The sequence below is a fragment of the Artemia sp. Qi Xiang Cuo genome, chromosome 5, assembly GCF_049724085.1.
Source record: "Artemia sp. Qi Xiang Cuo chromosome 5, ASM4972408v1, whole genome shotgun sequence".
Classification (NCBI taxonomy): Eukaryota; Metazoa; Arthropoda; class Branchiopoda; order Anostraca; family Artemiidae; genus Artemia; species Artemia sp. Qi Xiang Cuo.
In genome coordinates, this window is record NC_142798.1 from 80,558,230 (window position 1) to 80,577,541 (window position 19,312).

At 34.1% G+C, this 19,312-nt stretch overlaps 1 protein-coding gene and 1 pseudogene across 1 annotated transcript in view; one reads left to right on the forward strand and one right to left on the reverse strand.

Annotated features, from left to right (window-relative positions):
• fra (neogenin protein frazzled) overlaps positions 1-19,312 on the reverse strand; it is a 173,226-nt gene that overhangs the window by 38,915 nt on the left and 114,999 nt on the right. Inside the window, exons 14-15 of the mRNA XM_089089232.1 lie at positions 18,011-18,418; positions 16,619-16,824 (exon numbers count right to left, since the gene is read on the reverse strand). Coding sequence (XP_088945358.1) covers positions 16,619-16,824; positions 18,011-18,418 — 614 coding nt within the window. The remainder of the gene's footprint in view (positions 1-16,618; positions 16,825-18,010; positions 18,419-19,312) is intronic.
• On the forward strand, positions 7,519-9,078 carry LOC148952602 (protein kinase C, brain isozyme pseudogene; annotated as a pseudogene).

A 19,312-nucleotide genomic window follows, 5' to 3' on the forward strand; every position in this document is an offset into this window, starting at 1 on the left:
CCCCACTCATAACTGTTCCCAAAACATATCCACTAAAACTTGTGAGATAGCCATTTTGTTCAACGTAGTTGATTTCCAGATAGAAAATATGTTTTTGAGGAGGACACTCCCCCACAGTCAAAAGTGATTGGAGGGCAAATAGTCCCCCTCTCACGCCCACCTTTTCCCCAGACACATCCAATCAATATTTTGAGACATCCATTTTATTAAACGTAGTTTTAAGTTCTGGAAATTAGGTCTTTGAGGATGACAACTCCCCAAGAGCCCTCAGGGCAAGGGTTGTAAGTTATGCCCTGGGGGCATATAAGGTTTTGTATGGACAACATTGTCGTATAAACTTCAGAGAGGGCACATTTGACTGGAAATTGTAAGTTGTAGTTCACTTTTTAAGCGTCATAATATTTTGGAGGGTAACCAGCTTCCCCCCCCCTAAACCCTATTTTTCCAAATGCTTCCAATAAAAATTTTAATATAGCTATTTTGTTAAAAATAGTTCAAAGATTATATAATAAAATTCTGGTGTTAACACAACCCACCAGGGCCCGAGGGCACGTGATATAAGTTATGCCCTGGGGAAATATATGGACCTTATGAAAGGGATACTCGTTATCAATTTTAAACAGATGTCGTTTATTTGAAAATTGCAAGTTCTAGTTCACTTTTTAAGAATCAGAAGAGATTGGATGACAACTAGCCCCCCCCCCTCCATGTCCTTTTTCCTCAAACCCATTCAGTAAAAACTTTAAGATAGCTTTTTTTAAAAATTGCTAAAAGATCAGATAACGAAAACTCAGGGGTCAACACAGCCCCCCAGGGCCCGAGGGCAGGTGATGTAAGTTATGCCCTTGGGGAATATATGGTTCTTATTGAAGGGATACACGTAAAAAAATCCAAGGTGGCTCATTTGATTGGAAATTGAAAGTTCTAGTTAAGTTTTTTCGAGTCAAAAGATATTGGAGGGCAACTAGCCCCCCACGTCCCTTTTCCCCAAATGCATCCAATAAAAATTTTGAGATAGCATTAAGTTAAAAATCAAAAGTCAGACAACAAAAACTCAGGTGTCGTCATAACCCCCCAAGGCCCGGGGGTAGGCGTTGTAAGTTATGCCCTGGGGCATATATTGTTCGTATGAAAGGGATGCTCGACCGAGTCCGTTGATTTTGAATTGAAGTTATCAAGTATTTTGCAATAGGTTGCATAGGTTGCATCAAGACATGGCTAATTGTACACAGAGAAAAGCCAAGACAGATAGTCCAAGTAATATATATATATATATATATATATATATATATATATATATATATATATATATATATATATATATATATATATATATATATATATATATATTCAACACGTGTCCTTTTTATATCATTATGCAAATTTTCTAATGCAATTAGCTTTTCACTGGTAGTCAAAAGTTTGTTGTTCCTCTGCCGTTCATACTAGGAAAATATCACCGAATGCTTTTAAACATCACGGCAGGTTTTCGCAAAAATTCAAATATATAAAATATGCGACTTCTAACGGTGCAGAAAAAGAAACAATTCAAAGAACGTTTTTGGAGTAGCCATGCGTGATAGGTATAGTCAGCACTTCAACTGGTTTTCTAAAATAAAATGTGAAAATTATCGCTGTGTTGGTAAATTTAACATGTATGTATTTTTATTACGTATATTAGGGGGTTCGCCCCCTAGTCAATACCTTGCTCTTTACGCTCAAGTTCAAATTTTGTTCCAATTCTTTAAGAATGACCCTTTAATCACAAAAGACCGTTAATTGGAATAAATAGCTCTGATGAAAGTACAAAAGAAAACTTTAGCGTATAGAGGGAGGTAATGAGTAGGGGGTGAACCCAATCATATACGTATTAGTTTCAGTTCGTTTTAAATTTTGATGTTGCTCCTTACTTTCAGCATCCCTTCAAAGCAATGTCCCTTCTCCCCATGAAAACTCCATGGATGATCCTCCCACGTAACACCCGCCCCACCCCCACCCCCCAACTACCAAAAAAAATCTCCCCTAAAAACTTCTGTATACTTCCCAATAACCAATACTATATGTAAACATTGGGCAAAGTTCATAACTTGCAGCCCCCGGGGATTGTGGGGGATTAAGTCATCCTCCAAGATATAGTTATTGTATTTTTCGACCATGCTGAACAAAATGGCTATCTTAAAATTTTGACTGGGTGAGTTTGGGAAAAAAAGTGTGGGAGGGGGCCTAGTTGCCCTTCATTTTTTTGGTCATTTAAAAAGGGCACTAGAACTTTTAACTTTCATTCTAATGAGCCCTCCCGCGGTATTCTAGGACCACTGAGTCGATACAATTACCCCTGGAAAAAAAAATTAAATAAATAAATAAACACGCATCCGTGATCTTTCTCCTGGCAAAAAATACAAAATTATATATATATATATATATATATATATATATATATATATATATATATATATATATATATATATATATATATATATATATATATATATATATATATATATATATATATATATATATATATATATATATATATATATATATATATATATATATATATATATATATATATATATGCCCTTCAGAGGGCTCATTTGATTGGATATTGATATCCAGCCCTTTTTAAGAGTCAAAAGTGATCAGAGGGCAACTGGCCCCCCAAGCCCTTTTAACCACCCAAATACATCTGATAAAAAATTTGAGGTAGCCATTTTGTTAAAAATAGTTCAAAGATCATATAACAAAACTGCTTTACGTATGGTCATTTCGTTAAAAATAGTCAAAAGGTCAGATAAGAAAAACTCTTGTGTCGACACAACCCCCCCCCCCCCAGGGCCGGGGCCGGCGTTGTAGGTATTGCACTGGGGGCATATATAGTTCTAATGGAAGGTATACTCGTATATACCTCAGAGAGGGTTCATTTGAATGGAAATTAAAAGTTGTAGTTCATTTTCTCAGAGTGAAAAAGATCGGAGGGCAGCTAGCCCCTCCCGCCCTCCACGCCTTTGGGCGTATCTAATGGATAAACCCATCCGATAAAAATTTCAGCTAACCATTTTGTTAAAAATAGTTCAACCATCAGATATTGAAACTCCAGGGTTAAAACAACCTCCCAAGGCCAAGAGACAGGCATTGTAAGTTATCCTCCGGCGATATATATGGTTCTTATGAAAGGCAAACTTGCATAAACTTCAGAGAGGGCTCATTTGATTGAAAATAGAAAGTTCTAGTTCACTTTTAAAGAGTCAAAAGAGACCGAAGCTTAATCTTATCCACCCATGTCCTTTTTCCCCAAACCTATCCGATAAAAATTTTAAATAGTAATTTTGTTAAAAATAGTTCAAACATCAGATAATAAAAACTCCGAGGTTGACACAAACCCATTTTTTCACTTTGATATTGTTGCTTTGGTATCAGTTTTGATACTCTGATGAATATTTGATTTTTTTTAAAGCTTGATTTTGAAATAAGGAATTTTTAAAAACTTGAAACTTTTTGCAATCAAAAACGAACAAAAATTAATAAAAAAAAAGCTTTCCGAAAAATAAGTTTTTCAAAGAAAAGTAAAGGCCTTTTTAAACTTAAGCTCAGCAGATGCAAATACTTTTTAAAAATCAAACTCAAAACGACCAGAAATTACTATTAAAGAATAAATGAAACCCAAAACGAACAGAAATTAAATAAAGAATCATAGCAAAAACATACAACAAGTAATAATATAAATGAATAAATAGATCTTAAAGCGAGTAATGCTTACATAGAATATGAATATCGAGCTTAAAACGAAAAAGAATATTTTCCCATTGAAGTATAAATGAAACTTAAAACCAACAGAAATTAAATAAACAATCAATGCAAACAAACCTACAATAGATACTAATGTAAATGAATAAATAAATCTTAAAACGAGTGAAACTTAAATTGAATATGCAAATTAGGCTTAAAACGAACAAAAATCACTACAGACAAGAGTTTGGGTATGACCTCCGTCTCTCACTGTAAAAGTCTAAAACCTACTGCGTCATTGGCGCTTTACTGAAAACTATATGCGTCTTGAACAGTCTTGGAAAGTATAAACCACATCAAATTTAATATTTGATGTATAATGACATATATTGTTGAAAGATCCATCAGTTCAATAATCTATTTCAATGTAATTGTATTTTATTTTCAATATTGTAAGAACTAGAAAAGAAAGTATTTGTAATATAATCCGTTTTCAGTTAAGCGCCAATGACGCAGTAGGGTTTTGGTTTTTATCTAGATTGAGGAAAGGAGGCAGTATCCAAACACTTGTTTGTAGGGAAACTATATTCGTCTTTAACAACTTTATAAAGAGCTAATACATTAAACTAAATATTTGATGTATAATGATAATAATTGCTGAAAGCTCATCAGTTCAAAATGTTACTATAATTTTAATGTTTATTTTCAATATTAAGTACAAAAGAAAATATTTGTCATTAAATTGGTTTTCAGTTTTTTATTGTTTTAAAACAATAAAAAAAAACGAACTGAAACGAAAAAACAAAAAACGAACTTTTTATTGTTTATATGCAGTATTCATCATTAGGAAAAGGGAAATGTTTGATTCTCGGTGTATCTGAAAAGGCTAAAGGCATTGAGATGAAACCTAAGAGAATGTTAAGGGTATGTTAAACTGAATCAAAAGGGTATGTTAAACTGAATCAAAAGACATTAAAGGCGACCAGTTTATCAAAAAGGAGGATCTGCAAAATTTGAAGAATATCTGAAGGTGTTGAGATGAAATTTTCAGGATATACTGAAGGGGATGTTGAAGTGGTTCGAGGTCCGCCACCTCATTTTCATGCCTTTTTTAATTGCAATCCCTCTTCAAATATTTGATAAAAATTTTGAAATATTTGAAAAAAAAAAAAATTGCATAATAATAAAATCCAAACACTTGTTTGTAGGGAAACTATATTCGTCTTTAACAACTTTATAAAGAGCTAATAAACTAAACAGAATATTTGATGTATAATGATAATAATTGCTGAGGGCTCATCAGTTCAAAATGTTACTATAATTAAACTGAATATTAGTCGTTTTTTAAGGGTGCCAATTGGTTTCTTTAAACTTCGCGCATATGAAAAAGTAAGTTTCGTCGGGCTTCGCCCGAAGAAAAACCTTCCAGAAGCCTCACTTAGCGCCAAGAGATTCAAAAGAATCATATTTTTATGCTGATTTCAGATATATAGGCTTCATCAAGTTTAGTCTTTCCGATCAAAAGTTACACGCCTGAGAAAATTTGCCTTATTTTTGAAAAAGGGGGAAACACCCCCTAAAAGTCATAGAAATTAAATGAAAATCGCACCCTCAGATTTAGCGTATCAGAGAACCCTACTATAGAAGTTTCAAGCTCCTATATGCAAAAATGTGGAATTTTGTATTTTTTGCCAGGAGAAAGATCACGGATGCGTGTGTTTTTTTTTCCCAGGGGTAATTGTATCGACTCAGTGGTCCTAGAATACCGCGGGAGGGCTCATTAGAATGAAAATTAAAAGTTCTAGTGCCCTTTTTAAGTGACCAAAAAAATGGAGGGCAACTAGGCCCCCTCCCACGCTCATTTTTTCCCTTGAGATAGCCATTTTAATCAGCATAGTCGAAAAATACAATAACTATGTCTTTGAGGATGACTTAATTCCCCACAGTCCCCGGGGGAAGGTCTGCAAGTTATGAACTTAGCCCAATGTTTACATATAGTATTGGTTATTGGGAAGTATACAGAAGTTTTTAGGGGAGATTTTTTTTGGTAGTTGGGGGGTGGGGTGGGTCGGGTGTTACGTGGGAGGATCATCCATGGAGTTTTAATGGGGGGAAGGGACATTGCTTTGAAGGGGTGCTGAAAGTAAGGAGCAACATCAAAATTTAAAACGAACTGAAACTAATACGTATATGATTGGGTTCACCCCCTACTCATTACCTCGCTCTTTACGCTGTAGTTTTCTTTTATACTTTCAGAGCTATTTATTCTAACTAACGGTTTTTGTGATTAAGGGGTCATTCTTAAACAAATGGGACAAAATTTGAACTTCAGCGTAAAGTGCAAGGTATTGACGAGGGGGCGAACCCCTAATATACGTAATAAAAATATATGAATATAGAACCTCGTTATGTAAGTTAATTTGTAAGTTACGTCTGAACAAAATTTCGAGAAGGCCATTTAGCAAAAAAAAAAGTAAAATTAATATGCAAATTTTGTTGTAGTTATTCACGTACGGTGAGCCAAAATAAAAGCTGCATTAACTCAAAAATGTTTAGAAATTAAATAAGAAAAAACGAGTTTTTTTTTAACTGAAAGCAAGGAGCTACATTAAAACTTAAAACGAGTAGAAATTATCCCGTATATGAAAGGGGCTGCCCCCTCCTCAACCCCTCGCTCTTTAGGGCTAATGTTTGACTCTGTCTCACAACTTGGTTTTTAAAACCATAAAAAACTTTAGCGTGAAGAGCGAGGGGCTGAGTAGGGGGTTGATAATAACGGATACATAAAAAGAATCAAATTTTTATGCTGATTCCAAATATATGAAGTTCATTAAGTTTAATGTTACCTATCAAAATTATGAACCTGATAAAATGTGCCTGGTTTTCTAAAAAGAGGGGAAAGGTCCCCTAAACGTCTCGTAGTCTTAATGAAAAACACAACGACACGTTCAGCATTTCAGAGAACCATACCCTAAAGTGATTCTAGAAGACCAGGAGCGAGCTAATTTGAATGGAAATCAGAAGTTTTAGTGCCCTTTTTGAGTGAAAAAAAAGGTTGGAGGACAGGTGGCCCCCCTCCCACGTCACTTTCCCCCCAAAGTTGTCCACTCAAAAGTTTGCAATCGCCCGTTTGTTGAGAATAGTCGAAAGGTCCAATAACTATGGCTGTGGGGATAAAATGACCCCCTGAAGCCACTAGGGAAAGAGCTATAAGTCACGTAATTTGCCCATTGTTTATGTATAGTATTTTTTATTGGGAAGTATGCCGACATTTTTTTTGGGGGGGGGGGGATTTTCGGGGATATTTTCAGCGGGGTGGGAATTGTCTAGAGGATTTTCTGTGGGGGGGGCGATTTTTTTTTTACCTGCAGTTGTCCAACCAATTTACTAGTTGGAGAAATACTTTTTATTTATTTAGTAGATTTTTTTTAAACTGCATTTTTAACTCAAGATTAAAAGTCAAATAAATATTTGAGGTGTGAAGAGGTTTGAACCGTTAACCCCAAACCCCTTTAGATGACGTCATCTATGACACCGGCTAGCATTTTTCTCTTTTACTGTTAATACCGGATAGAGAAGCCATTGATTTTACATGACGTCATCACAAATGAATTTTCTAATTTGACGGATAAAATGGAGAATGGTGTTGAATGACGTCACCACAACCACGCCTATTCTGGATGTCTATGACGTTACTTCTTGCATATAAATGAATGTTTCCAGTGAATTTCTTATTAGTTAACAAGTTAATTCAAAGCAAATAACAAGTTAGTTTAAAGCAAACAATATATCATGCCCAGTACAGTTAGCAAAATTGAAAGTTTTGGGAAGGAAAAAGGTGTATGGTGTCCTGTAGGAGAGACGAGAGCAGTGGTGAAGAAGGTGAATATCGTTGTACCTATTGGAATTTCTAAGGTAGGACCTGATGCTAAAAAAGTGCAGATGGAACAAAAGGTTGACATCGTTTCCAAAATTGAAAACAAGACTGGTAATAAACAGATTGATCCGTTCAAAAAACTAGACAATGAGATTGCCACAATTGCCAGAAAGCTATCGATATTTTATAGATCCCCAGGAGTGAAGAAAAGATTCAGATTACGGAAGAAAATAATGGATTCCATGCGACATACAAACTCACTTTCGGAAAAATTAAAAAGACACCAAAGTGAAATTGGAAAACATGATTTACATGGCATCTTATCTAGCTTTTATTTTCAAATGAAAAAATTGAGTTCAACCATCGATAACTTGACAGATGAAGTGGATCTGGCAGGAAGGAATGGTCCATCGAAAAAGAAAATCGAAAAGTTTGAACCTTGTTTTTGGGATTTTTCTCCTTGTGATTTTTTTAATGATTTTAATTTTTTGCGAATCATTGGCAAAGGAGGGTTCGGTAAAATTCTTTTAACTGAAAGGAAAGGAACTGAAGAACTTTATGCAGTGAAAACCTACAAGAAGATTAAGGACGGTGTAGATTTAGATGATGCAATTGAATTCGCTATGGCGGAGAAAAATGTCCTATCATTTCCCTCTAAATCCCATTTCCTAGTCGAGCTATATTCCTGCTTTCAAACTAATGATCGATTATATTTCATTATGGACTATGTTAGTGGTGGAGATGTTGCGTTTCAGATTTCACAGAGCGGTAAATTCAAGGAGCATGTTGCGACTTTTTATGCAGCTGAAATTGCTGTAGCTTTGTTCTTTCTACATTCTAAAGGAGTCATCTACCGAGACCTGAAGTTAGATAATGTGCTGCTGGATCAAGACGGACACATAAAAGTGGCAGATTTTGGGATATGTAAGCTTGGCATTCTAGGGGATAAAAAAACCGACACATTTTGCGGTACACGTTATTTCCTTGCTCCAGAGATAATGTTACAAAAGCCGTATGATAAGTTGGTCGACTGGTGGGCATATGGAGTTATTCTATTCCAAATGCTTACTGGGATACTACCTTTCAGGGGTGAATCTCGGTCAGAACTTTTTTCTGCAATCGTTGGGCAAAGTGTCTCCTTTCCCATATTCATGTCAAAAGACGCCAAAGATGCTTGCGAAGGGTTCCTCACGAAAGATCCAAATAAAAGACTTGGCTTTGGTCCAAAAGGGAACGATGACATTAGAACTAATCTTTTATTCCAAGATATTGATTGGTCAAAAATTGAAACTAGACAATCCAAACCCCCTTTCAAGCCAAAAGTTGGTGATGAGAAAAAGGCAGAGAATTTCGATAAAAGGTTTAAAAAGGAGAAGCCAGAGTTAACTGCTTTAAGTGAGCCTGAAAATCGTATGGTGCAGCAGCTTAGCGGTGATGAATTTGAGGGATTCGACTATGTTAATCCTAACTATTAGATCAATTTTTTTTACATTGTAGTGAAGTGACAGGAGCATATCTCAAGAGTGAATTTCTGTGAACTGAATTAGTTGAAATTAAATGTTTTGTTATTTTATTTGTGTTAAAAGATATTAAATAAATATACAAAGAACCTAAATGTTTTAAATTATATAAACAAGAAGTAGTACAAAGAGAAAGATTCTTAATAGTTAGGAGGTCATATGTAAGATACTTCAAGGGAGCAAGCTTTTCGGTAAAACTCAAGTCAGTTCTTCGGTGCCTATGCTGGGCCTTAGCAGTGGCGTCAATTCAAAAAAATTTGGAGGAGGGGACAAAATGTACTTTTCAAAATCAAGGGCAACTTTATTGTCCTTTTAATATTTCAGTGAATAACCAGAAAAAAAAATCAATGAACATACCGGAAAAAAGGTATTTTTAAAATCTAAGGGGGGGAGGATAAAATTGGGGGTAGTGATAATGCCCCTCCTTCTTCAACTCCAAATTGCAATCATTAGGTAAATATAAGGAACACAAACACCATTAGAGGCAAAATATTTAATAGGGGTTGGGTGTATACAAGTCACCTTATCTTTCTTAGTAATGCAAGACGACGATGGAATCTCTGAAATAGAATTGGCTCAACTCCCGGATCTTGAAATTTTCTTTTAATAGCTCTATTATTTTCTTTGTATACTTCTGGTCTATTCCTTTTTATTAATTATCTAAAATGAACAAAATTAAAAAGGTGGAAAGGGAGAAATGAATTGGAATGACGCGTTCTTAATAAAACAGGGTTTCGGATAGACCCCTGCGCCGCGCCGGCATATGCATCGAACGCCACCGACGAGACGTCCGGTCGACCGCCGTCGATGTCGTAACTCCACCGCCGCGCCGCCACCAGACGAGGCGGCGTTCGGCTGACTGTGAATTAATTTGCGCCAATTCTTCATTGCGTCAACCGTTATGTTGGAGCTTTTATTTTCTCATGTGGTTAAGGATTTCGATTTTCCTGCTTAGAAATCATGTGCAGTTTTCAAAATTCAACAAACAAGTTCGAACACAAATAGTTTGCAAGAATTCCTTGCGCTTCCAGGGTGAGTTTTTATTCAGCACTAGTTCTTGCAGCACATCCATTGAACAGACAATTGTCTTTCAATCAGATCCAAGATTAAATTACAGGTAGGAACTTGAGATTTAAGGACCTCTCTATTTCAAGACACTTTGGTATAGCAAAGAATCAATATTTCTAGAGTCCTTGCCATAGGCAGGTGTTAATAAATACTGAGGTTTTGATTTCATCATATAGCAGCGTTACTTGAAATGGGAGGTTCTAAAAATTCTCAAGTTGCCAACTGTTAAATTCTGAATTTTACATTGAGGACAACTAATGTGTTTCCTTATTTGTTATAAAACCACTGGAGTCTGGAGGTTTAATAACTAGGATACTAGAAGTAGGATACTAATAACTAGAACTAGGAGCAGACTCGGAGGTGTCTAATTACAGGACGGAGACCTATTTCAGACATCGACAGCAATGAATGGGAAGGAAACTACAAATGCAGGTCTCCCTAATCACAATCTCAATAGTTGTATCTATTATACTACTCCCACTACTAACCACAACTCATCGCACCACCGAGCCACCTGAGGCCAACACAGTTACGCACGCTTCTCCTCCATCCCAATCTATTCAAAGCCTCTTTCTTTAGACCCTTTCTTTCTTTATTATATCCAGGGACGGATGTGTAACTGTGTGGCAGTACGGTCCCTGAAAATTGTAGGCTGTATACAGGTTTTCATTTCTTAATCGACTGGTTATATCATGAGCAACTGGCCCCCCAAGCCCTTTTCTCCCAAATACATCTGATAAAAAATTTGAGGGGGCCATTTTGTTAAAAATAGTTCATTTGAATCGAAATAAAAAGTTGTAGTTCATTTTCTCAGAGTGAAAAAGATCGGAGGACAACTAGCCCCTCCCGCCCTCCACGCCTTTGGGTGTATCGGATGGATAAACCCATCCGATAAAAATTTCAGGTAACCATTTTGTTAAAAATAGTTCAACCATCAGATATTGAAACTCCAGGGTCGACACAACTTCCCAGGGCCGAGGGACAGGCGTTGTAAGTTATACTCTGGGGATATATATGTTCGTATAGAAGAGAAGCTTGTATCAACTTCAGAGAAGGCTCGATTTAATAGAAAATAGAATGTTTTAGTTTACTTTTAAGTAGTCAAAAGACATCGAGGCTTAATCTAGTCCCCACATGCACTTTTTATTCAAACCCATCCGATGAAAATGTTGAGATAACAATTTTGTTAAAAATAGTTCAAATATCACATAATAAAAACTCCGAGGTTGACACAAACCCATTTTTTCACTTTGATATTGTTACTTTGGTATCAGTTTTGATACTTCGATGAATATTTGATTTTTTTTTTTTTTTTTTTTGTTTTTGAATTAAGGAATTTTTAAAAACTTGAAATTTTTTTCAATCAAAACGAACAAAAATTAATTAAAAAAAAAACTTTCCGAAAAAATAAGTTTTTCAAAGAAAATTAAAGGCCATTTTAAACTTAAGCTCAGCATATACAAATACCTTTTAAAATTCAAACTCAAAACGACCAGAAATTACTATTAAAGGATAAGTGAAACCCAAAACGAACAGAAATTAAATAAAAAATCATAGCAAAAGCATACAACAAGTAATAATATAAATGAATAAATATATCTTAAAGCGAGTAATGCTTAGATTGAATCAAAAAAGAAAATTTTCCTATTGAAGTATAAATGAAACTTAAAACGAACAGAAATTAAATAAACAATCAATGCAAACAAACCTACAATAGATATTAATGTAAATTAATAAATAAATTTTAAAACAAATGAAAATTAAATTGAATATGCAAATCAAGCTGGAAACGAACAAAAATAACCACACATAAGAGTTTGGGTTTGACCTCCTTCATTCACTCTATAAGTCTAAAACCAACTGCGTCCTTTGTACTCTACTGTACGCTGTATGTGTCTTGAAAAATCTTGGAGAGTATAAAAAAAAACAAAATAAATATTTTACTTATAATTATATTAGTTTTTCAAATATCCATCAGTTCAAAATTTATTCTACTGTAATTGTATTTTTATTTTCAATTTTGTAAGAACTGGAAAAGAAAATATTTGTAATATAATCCGTTTTCAGTTAAGCGCCAATGACGCAGTAGGCTTTTATTTTAAAAGGAGGCAGTTACGAAAGGAGGCAGTATCCAAACAATTGTTTGTAGCGAAACTATATTCGTTTTTAACAATTTTAAAAAGAGCTAATAAATTAAACTGAATATATAATGCATATTGAAATTAATTAATGAAAGCTCAACAGTCCAAAATGTTAATATAATTTTAATGTTTATTTTCAATATTAAGTACAAAAGAAAATATTTGTCATAAAATTGGTTTTCAGCAAAGCGCCAATGATGCAGTAGGTTTTAGACTTTACAATGAGAGAAGGAGGTTATTCCCAAACTCTTGTTTGTGGTGATTTTTGTTCGTTTCAAGCTTGATTTGATATTCAATTTAAGTTTCACTCGTTTTAAGATTTATTTATTAATTTACATTAATATCTATTGTATGTTTGTTTGTTCGCATTGATTGTTTATTTAATTTCTGTTCGTTTTAAGTTTCATTTATACTTCAATAGGAAAATATTCTTTTTAGTTTTAAGCTTGATATTCATATTCAATCTAAGCATTACTAGCTTTAAGATTTATTTATTCATTTATATTATTACGTGTTGTATGTTTTTGCTATGATTTTCTATTTAATTTTTCTTCGTTTTGGGTTTCATTTATTCTTTAATAATAATTTCTGGTCGTTTTGTGTTTTAATTTTAAAATGTATTTTTATCTGTTGAGCTTAATTTTAAAATTGTCTTTAATATTATTTTAAAAATTTATTTTTTGGAAAGTTTTTTTTAATTAATAATAATAAAACATTGGAGCCGTATGGCCTTTACTATAGGCAACGCTATAGCGTTGCCTCTGATATCAATTTCTTGATACATAAACCCGATTTCTGTTAAATATTCGTATATTTTTCAATGACTCTAAAGTCATTATTCTTTGTTGACTAATTCACCCTCCGAACCTCGAAATGAATTTCTGTGTGCCCCTAACCTAGGCTGTCATCATGACAGACACGTCGGTTTTTTAGAGCGACGGAAACTAGAAGAAATTCGGAGAGGGCAATTCTCCTAAGCTAAAGATCTGTCCGAAACAGTCTCCATGAAAATATAGAACAGTTTTTGGGGGTTTTGGGCAATGCCCGGCAGAGATATACGGAAGAGAAGGCCTTGGGGGCCCAGTCCCCAAAGTCCTAAGTTTTCTTGAATTATTGGTTATTTCTCATTCAAATTATGTGGCTCGGCTAGCGCTCAAAATTGTGAAAAGAGGTCAAAGATATTTTGATTTGGATAATCATATTATACATCATGGGGGTCTCCATCACAGAGTCATCGATGAAAATATTTAGCCTAGGACTATATTCTTGGTTAGTTAACTTGGCATGAAATTCATTACTGGACAGATAATATTCCATAGTTCAAGTTTGGTCTAAGCCAAGTCATGGCGGCAGCAATAGCTGTTATCATGGCTACAGCACTAGCTGCAACCTGGTAAGGAGCTGACCACAGTCCATAGCAAGCGAAACTTAAAATATATTTTTAAGCATATGTTCAAATTTAAAAGAATCGCATTTCACATGGATTTAGGAATGGTAATTATCGTCCACGTTAAACTTAAAAGTGAAAACTAATGACGAGAGCAAATTTGTGCGAGTTTTGAAAAAGATCTCCGAAGCCCTTGAAAATGGTACACTGAGATTAATTTTATATCATTGAAGTTCCCATGTCTGAAAACGCTCGATGGGAGGTTTTCAGCCCCTCTCCTCGAAAAATCCGTTAAAACATATTGTAGCCTCTGCCCCCCTCAATGCTTGCGGGGCCTTGAGTGATTTAAGTGAGTGGTTTGCGGGTTCATTTGAAAGCTAATGCTTATATCTCCATGCTTTCTATAAACTCGACTTGATAGCTCTAAACTAAAAAGTTATTTTTTTCACAAAAATTGCTTTTTTGGTGTCATTTCGGCATTACCCCTCAAAAATGATGGAGAATTGAAATGAAAATTACATCGATGGAATAATCAATAACTGGTTTCCAACCCCCTCTTGCCTTTGGAAACCGGTGAAAATTTTTATACTACGTATCACTGATGTATCTCCCTTTTTTTCTGGGACTATTCAAACAGTTCGTGGTAACGAACTGTAAGTAAGGAGCGACCCGGCTCAATAGTAACCTAAAAACGGAATTTTGATTCCAATTGATACATCAAAAGAATCATATTCTTATGCTGATTTCAAATATATAAGTTTTATCGAGTTTAGTTTTCCCGATCAAAAGTTACGCGCCTGAGAAAATTTGCCTTATTTTGGAAAAAAGGGGGAAACAGCCCCTAAAAGTCATAGAACTTAATTGAAAATCACACCATCAGATTCAGCGTATCAGAGATCCCTACGATAGAAGTTTCAAGCTCCTATCTTCAAAACTGTGGAATTTTGTATTTTTTGCCAGAAGAAAGATCACGGATGCGTGTTTATTTTTTTATTTAATTTATTTTTTTTTTTCCAGGGGTAATTGTATCGACTCAGTGGTCCTAGAATACCGCGGGAGGGCTCATTAGAATGAAAGTTAAAAGTTCTAGTGCCCTTTTTAAGTGACCAAAAAAATGGAGGGCAAGTAGGCTGCATCTCACGCTCATTTTTTCTTAGAGCCACCCGATCAACATTTTGAGCTAACCATTTTATTCAGCATGATCAGAAAATATAATAAATTATCTATGAGAATGACTTAATCCCCCACAGCCCCCGGGGGAAAGGTTACAAGTTTTGAACTTTGCCTAATGTTTACATATAGTATTGGTTATTGGGAAGTATACAGAAGTTTTCAGGGGGGATTTTTTTTGGTAGCTGGGGGGTGGGTCGGGTGTTACGTGGGAGGATCATCCATGGAGTTTTCATGGGGGGAAGGGACATTTCTTTGAAGGGGTGCCGGATTTCCCAGCATTATTTAAAAAAAAAAGATCAGAAATTAAATAATAAAAAAAAAAACGATTTTTTCGACTGAAAGCAAGGAGCAACATCAAAATTTAAAACGAACTGAAACTAATACGTATATGATTGGGTTCACCCCCTACTCATTACCTCCCTCTATACGCTAAAGTTTTCTTTTGTACTTTCATCAGAGCTATTTATTCCAATTAACGGTCTTTTGTGATTAAAGGGTCATTCTTAAAGAATTGGAACAAAATTTGAACTTGAGCGTAAAGAGCAAGGTGTTGACTAGGGGGCAAACCCCCAAATATACGTAATAAAAATATACGAGTATATAAGCTCGTTATGTAAGTTAATTTGTAAGTTACATCTAAACAAAATTTCAAGAAGGCCATTTATATATATATATATATATATATATATATATATATATATATATATATAATATATATATATATATATATATATATATATATATATATATATATATATATATATATATATATATATATATATATATATATATATATACATATATATATATATATATATATATATATATATATATATATATATATATATATATTAAATTATTTCATAAAAAAAATTATGACTTTAAAATTATAATAATAATATTATTGTTGTGAGAACATTTTAACATATATGAATAACTGATATATATTAAAACACTATATAAATTATTATAAAGATATTATATTTAGTATTATATATAAATTTAATAGGCTATTATACATAATAGCGGTGTCAGTAGTTGGTGGCAAAAGAGAAAACCTTATGATATCACAAGATTCTGATACAAGTATTAATCTAATCAAATCCTGTAACATTATAATATATAAATAAGTCTTATAAAATAAATAAGACTTAATAATCATAAAATTATTATAAGGTTATTATAATAACACTGAGGGCTAGGCCGCGTTTTCGTGATGAAGTATGACAGATTCTTAAAGATTGTGTTATTTGTTCGTCCATCTTGGGCGAAACAAAAAAGCAGGTCGTCCCAGAATGGAATAGAATAAGGTCATAAGGAAGGACTTAAAACTTCAAAGGGAAATTCTACTCCGTTTAATCGGAAATAAAATTCGCGCTTTCTGATGATATAAGTTTCATTAAAACTGGATATTTCTATCTCGGTACGAAACGGGAGAACTTAAATGGTTTTTCTAAGATTTCCAGGAAATTAAGTTTCGGCTTTTGGTTTCCTGCTCTTTATTCGGGTCTCTTATCCAAGCTCTACAAGTTATGTCAAGACAGGACAATCAACTCTAAATGGTTTGGTAACAGGAGCTAAAAAAGTTTGTAATGGAAAAAATAGGATGATCCTTTAATGCACTGTATCCAGTAAAGGAACTGTTTTCTAAAAAAAACTATTCATTTAATCATAAAATTAAACTCAGACTAAAATTAATTATAAAATAAAACACAAACGAACTCACTCTATTTCTAACTAGAGAAGGGTCTGTCCAATCCAGCGCAACAGTTGACGAAGAAAGAACGACGGCTTTCAAACCGAGCGGGGTGGTTAGAGGTGTCGATGGCTCCGAAACAGTCTCCTCTCTCGTCCTCATTGTTTCATAAATGGGACGGCCTTCTCCTTTCGAATTATGTGCTCGTAAACTAATAACGTATTCGGAATTCGGTTCTAGAAGAGCAGATTCAGTGTGTGAAAATTTAAAAAAAGGATTCAAATAAGGGAAAGGTAATAGCAGAAAAAGGGAATTACAGGAATAGATTGTATATAGATATAAACAAAAAATAGAGAAAGTATTCATAAACTTCAAACTTCAGCAACGTAAAAACAAGCTTATTTCACTTTCTAAATTATTTCCAAAAATACTGAGTTATTTCCAAAAATACTCCCAATACAAAATATAAAAATACAAAATACAAAAATACTATTTCTAAATTATTTCCAAAAATACTGAGTTATTTCCAAAAATACTCCCAATACAAAAAATAAAATACAAAATACAAAAATACTATTTCTAAATTATTTCCAAAAATACTCCCAATACAAAATATAAAAATACAAAATACAAAATAACTATTTCTAAGTTATTCCCAAATATACTGAGGATTGAGGGGGGAACCACTGCTTCCACCAAAGAAAATTGCAATTAATGCAAACAGCTTGATCAGCATTCAAATATCGGTGTCAATCATCAAGCTATTCGTTCTTAATACATGTTTAAATACTTTCGTCGATTCTCTTTTTTCGTCGATTAAATATTAAGCAAATTCATCAGAAATTAGGAATAAAAATACAAAAAAGGTAGATCTTTATGTATCACTACATATTCTACTGGTGGAAGTTCTTTTAGTGAAAGTTCTGCTATCTCTAATGCAATCACTGCAAAAAATCAAGTGTGGCTACTCATAACTATTTTGTTTGCTAAATGTATTAATGGGAAATATTTAAACTTGTATTAAAGCTTGTGTTGAACCATCCATGCAAATAAGAATTAATAAACAATAATAATAGAGAAGGAGGGATGGGCAGAACTAAAGTGAATTATATTGCAAGGTCTTTCTTTGTCACAGGGATATCAGAATCCAGATATGTAAAACTTTTATTGCCATATACAACTTCAGAAAAAAGGCAAAACACGGTGAATTATACAGGAAATATAAGAAAATATGGGGTGCCAACATTTCAGGGGAAGGGCACGGCCCTAAAGGTCTTAAAGAAGAAGTGTCTACTGTCGTACAAATTCTTATGCTGTGGCAGATATTTATTACACAAACACGATAATTCAGCAGCCAGCCAAAAATAGCTCTTCCTTACAATAATTCAACAGAAAGTCGATAGGAAGAAAAAACAAACTTACCTAGTTTTTCAATCGTAAAGCTTCTTTGCTTCCCGTCAACAAGGTTCCTATAAACATCAGGTATCCCTTTGCCCCAGCCAAGCGTATAGCCTCGAACCATAATATTTTGATTGCTGGGCGGAGACCAAGTGACAGTAATCCAAGTCGTACCAGGTTTTGCCCTTAATGAGCTTGGTTGGTCAGGAACTTGGCTTTCATCCAAATCGCTGTCAAACGTTTCAGCAGTTATCCAGTCTGTATAAGGTCCAGTCCCGTTTATGTTCACTGCGGCAACCTTAATTAGGAACTCTGCACTTCTTGGTAGGCTATTCAAGGTGGATAGATGACTACTGCCATCTGTAGTTAATGTTGTTGACGCTTTGCCACGACCTTTTGGCTTGTACGAGACTTTGTACCCAATTATTATACCTGAAAATAGAACGAAAAAGCAAATAGAACATAAATCAACAGAATATCATAATTTAAAAAAAAAAAAAAAAAAAAACAATTAACACTATTTCAGAAGTGTTAACACTCAAGGAAACGTTACAGTACACAAACAGGGAATATACGTATAATCGATAGTTCTTAAGAGTTCAGAAAAAGTTCTTCAAATCTTTTAACATGTTTATATTTTTGGTATTTCATTTATTTTTCCTGGGTGTGTCCAAAATATTTATAAAAACGAGGGGGGGGGGGATTATGATTGATCCACTGTAGTGACTTCCTTAGAGGTAATTATAAATTGACAACCTAACTTGAATCTATTTCATTTTTTTCAAGCGTCCATCCTCCTTGGAAGCTCAGATACCTATTCCCCCCCCCTCCTAGTCCGGGACTTGAATCTGCGTGTGCATATGACGGCTTATATATTACTTTCTACCTCATGGCGCATATTTTTTTACCCGAGAGATAAACACTGTTAATGTATTATGTAAGCTTACCAAACAATACAGAAAACAGAGGAACAGCCATGGTGTATGAACTAGCACCAGAGATGAAAAAGTATTACTGTTATTCCAAAGATGAGTTGAAATAACAGATATTAGGGGAATAAAAAATCCCCACTTTTACCCAACCCTAACTTTCCGTAGTTACGCTTCAACCGTATCGCGTCCCCTAAGCCACCATGCCATAAAATATACGAAATATAAAATCCTAGACAACAAAGCACTAATACATATGAAACCGAAGTAAATAATCCATATACATTAACTTATGCGCAAATAAGTCGATGAATAAGTTATCCAAATTGTATTGGTTACAGCCCGCTTTCTAACTACTTAGAAAGTTTTGGATTTTACTATCGCCATGATCGGTCAA